Source organism: Diadema antillarum, unplaced genomic scaffold, assembly GCF_040938485.1.
Source record: "Diadema antillarum isolate AM-2024a unplaced genomic scaffold, OU_Dant_1.0 seq00000172_RagTag, whole genome shotgun sequence".
Lineage (NCBI taxonomy): Eukaryota > Metazoa > Echinodermata > Echinoidea > Diadematoida > Diadematidae > Diadema > Diadema antillarum.
In genome coordinates this window covers 1478081-1482517 of record NW_027271241.1, presented here as the reverse complement: position 1 = coordinate 1482517, position 4437 = coordinate 1478081, and the positions used below count along the sequence as shown (strand labels likewise).

Here is a 4437-nt window from a genome sequence, read left to right as displayed (position 1 = left end):
TTGTCTGCCCCTTATCATATAATACTTCCTCCTCCACAAAAGAATCCCCCTCTTTTAATTGGTCAAACATCACCCCTTAGGACAACCCCTTTGGTCACTCTTTTTAGTTATCCCTTTTTGATTGGTTGTCTTACCAAAATTCTCACCCATCACCCATTGAACATTTCCAAGTTTGGTGTTCTTTCCAATGCCCCAAGAGATATCATGATTTCGACATCAGAGAGTCAACCTCTACTTGATATTGCTCTCTCTCTCTCTCCTGCATCTTGATACTTCTATATTTTACCCTGATGTACATACTCGTCATTTAATTTGTCATTGAACTTCATCATGATATTTCTGAACGATTGTGAATAAACACTTTGCATCGATGAAATGTACAAAAACTGTACCTGAGCTCCTTCATTTCTGCTTCATAATAACATTCCAAATGTAACAACATCCGTTACATTACATGGTGGAGAACCTTATATCGATCCTATATCGGAATACCTCATCATTACAACTCGACATCGCTTTTGGAAGGAGACTTTCACCAGACCATGCAGGTCGAGCATTGATAGGACCGTGGCAGCATGCGACCTGAAAATTGTTGTGACTATAACAGATTTTTCGTCGACTTCGAAACTGCAGTGCTGACGAATCAGGCGATGGACTTCAACAATTATTTAGACAACGTACTTTGTGGTGGCTTTGCATGGCCTTTGCAAATAACGACTGATTGACGACCGACTTGGATGACGACGCAACGAGGACTACGACGACCACGACCTGAGGGACGTATGAGGAGGACCCGTGACTGGTGTTGACGCGGATGCAGCTCCAGGGAAAATTCTTCAAAAATGGACGCTTTGCTGAATAATGACTGACACATTTCGACAACGATAGGACTACCAGACGGATTCAGGACCAGACACTTACAGTGTAAACACTAATAACATTTTCAAGGATAATTGACTCTTAACTTGGAGGACTGATAGTTTGATTGCTTATTGTGATTATTTTCTTGTTTTTGGAATACTATACTATGCAATCATTTTGGGAATTGGAGACTTGGTTGAACTGTACATAAAAAAGATGATCCTCGTGAAATTAGCAATTATCGTCCTATTTCTTTATTGCCTAGTATATCCAAAATCTTAGAAAAAAATTGTTTATAATAGACTTCTTAAATTTATTAATAAGTATGATTTACTTATTCCCAATCAATATGGTTTCAGAAAAAAATATTCAACTGATTTAGCACTAATACAAACTTATGACAAAATTACGAGTGCTTTTGCAAACAAAGAACATGTTGCAGGTATATTTTGCGATTTGAGTAAAGTATTCGATACTCTTGATCATTCTATTTTACTCACCAAACTTAGTCATTATGGTATTCGAGGACAAGCACTTTTATGGCTTAAAGATTATCTAACTAATAGAAGACAATATGTTATTTTTGATGGTTGTGAATCTGACCCCCTTTTAATTAAATGTGGTGTTCCTCAAGGCTCAATTCTAGGCCCATTATTATTCCTTCTTTATGTTAATGATATCATAAATACATCCTCTCTTCTCTCTTTTATTCTATTTGCTGATGATACGAATATATTTTATTCTCATAAAGATCTTAAGATTTTAAATGACACTTTAAATATTGAAATTAGTAAAGTATCAAATTGGTTTAAGTCTAATAAACTTTCTTTGAATATAAAAAGACTCATTTTATTCATTTCAAACTTCATTCTCATAATGAAGATACGTTGATACATATTAACATTGATGATATCCCATTAGAAAAGAAAATGAGATCAAAATTTCTAGGAGTATATATAGATGAAAGTTTGACTTGGAATGAGCATTTACATCATGTTCCAACGTGTATTTCTAGAAATATAGGGATTATTTCTAAGCTGAAGTTCTTTCTTCCTCGTTCAACTTTATTTCTATTATATAATTCCTTAATTCTCCCATATATAAGTTATTGCAATGTTGTATGGGGTACTTGCGGCTCTACCAAAATAAATTCTATATTCAAATTACAAAAGAAAGTTATACGTATATGTACAGGATCGCATTTTCTGGCTCATACTGATTCTTTATTTCATGAGCTCAACACATTGAAGGTTTTTGATTTGAATATTATTCAAGTAGCAGTAATTATGTTCAAATATATACATCATCAACTTCCATCATCGTTTGATAACATGTTTAGGTTCAATACTTCTGTCCATTCGTACCCTACTCGTATATGTAGAAATTTCCACCTTTTGTATCCCAAATTATTAGTGACACATAAATCTATAAGACATTCGGGTCCGGATATTTGGAATAATCTCCCGGATAATATAAAGTCTTGTTCAAGTATTTATTCTTTGAAAGCTTCACTTAAACGATATTTGATACAATTATATTCTCCAAACCAATTGAGCTAACAAATATCTATAGTATAGATTGTCATCTTACTGTCAATCTCACTTTTCTTCCTTCAACTGCATCTTGCACTCTCACCTGCAACTGCACTGCACTCACCTGATCACCTTCCTCCAAGAGAAATGTCGTTGGATAGTCATTTTATGAGGCCTCCATCCATTTCAAGCTTAATCGCTTATGATGGTGGTCTCCTGCATTCAATTATCTCTGTTGTTTACTGAAAAATACTGTATATTTTATTTTATGTTTCTGTGTATCTACATTGCTCAATGCAATCACCTATGTGAATCTATTTATGTACTGTAATCGATTCATTTCACTGCACTTGTTATTCTTTGTCTTTGTACTTTTTGAAGTTTGCATTCAAATTGCATCTGATTGAATGCAGAAATAAAAGCAAACAAACAAACAAACAAGCCCTTTCACATTGGGTAAGTGGAATTTTGATTGTTATTACTGTCCCAGTGTGAGAGATATTTGGGAGTATGTTGATTTTGATTAGTGCTTACTGAGTTTGCATTATTTTATTTTGACTGGTTATTTGTATTTAATCCTCATGTGTTTCCTTATGAATTTTTCATACTCATATTTGTTTGACTGTTATTACTAATCATTGCCTTTGATATTTGATTAAATAGGCTTTGTGTCACTCAATATTACAACATGACCAATCACAGTACCAATACCACCATGACCACCAGTAGGACCCTCCGACAGACCGACTTTTTACCGACTAAATTTTCTGGCGGCCGACTAGATTACAATGACTGTACTGCCCATATTTTGACCTTTGAAGACTATTTAGACGCCCATCACATTGACTCGGACAAAGCCGGCAACTTGACGACTATACTTAAGACTTTCAAGCGGACATTAGAGGGACAGGCCAGACTCTGGATAGACAAATTGACTTTCAATACTTATGACGACCTAAAGACGGCTTTCATTAGGCGATTTAGCCCCGCCAAATCGACTTTTGCTAGGGTTACTGACTTTAACACCATGACTATGACTGATGGAGAGAGTGTCGAAACTTTTCTCCAACGACTCAGACAGACTGCCTCCTACATAGACTATGGGGAGAAGCAAATAAAGGACCGTTTACTTGCTGCACTGACCCCCGACTGTCGCGCCGCCATTCTTATGGCATCGCCGACATCAACGACCACCCCTGACGAGATAGCCGCGAAAGCGCAGCTTTTCATAGATCTTAGGACTGACACTACCTCGACAAAAGAGGTGACATTCGCAACCCAAGACGATGTCGACCTCCTAAGTGAGGAAATCTCCTCCCTTAGATTTAAAACCGAACAGAAAGACTCCCGAGGACGAAGACGAAATCGACATTCCCAACACAATGACTCTGACGGCAGTACCAGCCGCAGCGCTAGTAGGATTCGACATATGGATGACCACAGCAGACATGAACGTAGTTTAAGTAGGGACCGATATCATTCTGACTACAGACGTAGTTTAAGTAGAGACAGACGACATGATAGTAGAGACAGACATCCTGGACGGCGCTCTCCTTCTCGTGATCGTTATCGGTCACAAAGCCGAGGACGCGACCAACGGTCTCGACCTCGATTCGCTGGCAAGTGTGACTATTGTCACATTCCTGGCCATTTTTGGATGGATTGTCGGCATAGGTTGAGAGACATTGAACGCGACAGACGACCCCAGTATTACGGACCACCCCCATCCCACAGACAACAATACAATGACTATAACTGACATCATCATCGACAACAACAACAACAACAACAACATCATCTACAATACACAGGACAGTACTTCGACACACATCCCCAGGGTTTTCATTAAGGGAGGAAAATAGAAGCACTCTCTATTCCACCTCCCAAAATGAACACCCCAGGCCTAGGGACGGACCAAAACTCAAATCGACATACTTAGGGACAGAGGACGTAGACCTGCGACTGACTAGTAATAACTTTGTTAAGGGACGAAATGACAGTGGTAAGCACATTTTCATTCTTTTTGACAGTGGTGCTACCAAGA

At 38.0% G+C, this 4437-nt stretch overlaps 1 protein-coding gene across 1 annotated transcript; it reads left to right on the top strand.

Annotated features, from left to right (window-relative positions):
* Positions 1–3081: 3081 nt before the first annotated feature.
* On the top strand, positions 3082–4152 carry LOC139728313 (uncharacterized). Its single transcript, XM_071639262.1, has one exon. The coding sequence runs from the start codon at positions 3082–3084 to the stop codon at positions 4150–4152; it is 1071 nt and encodes a 356-aa protein (XP_071495363.1).
* The last annotated feature ends 285 nt before the right edge of the window (positions 4153–4437 follow it).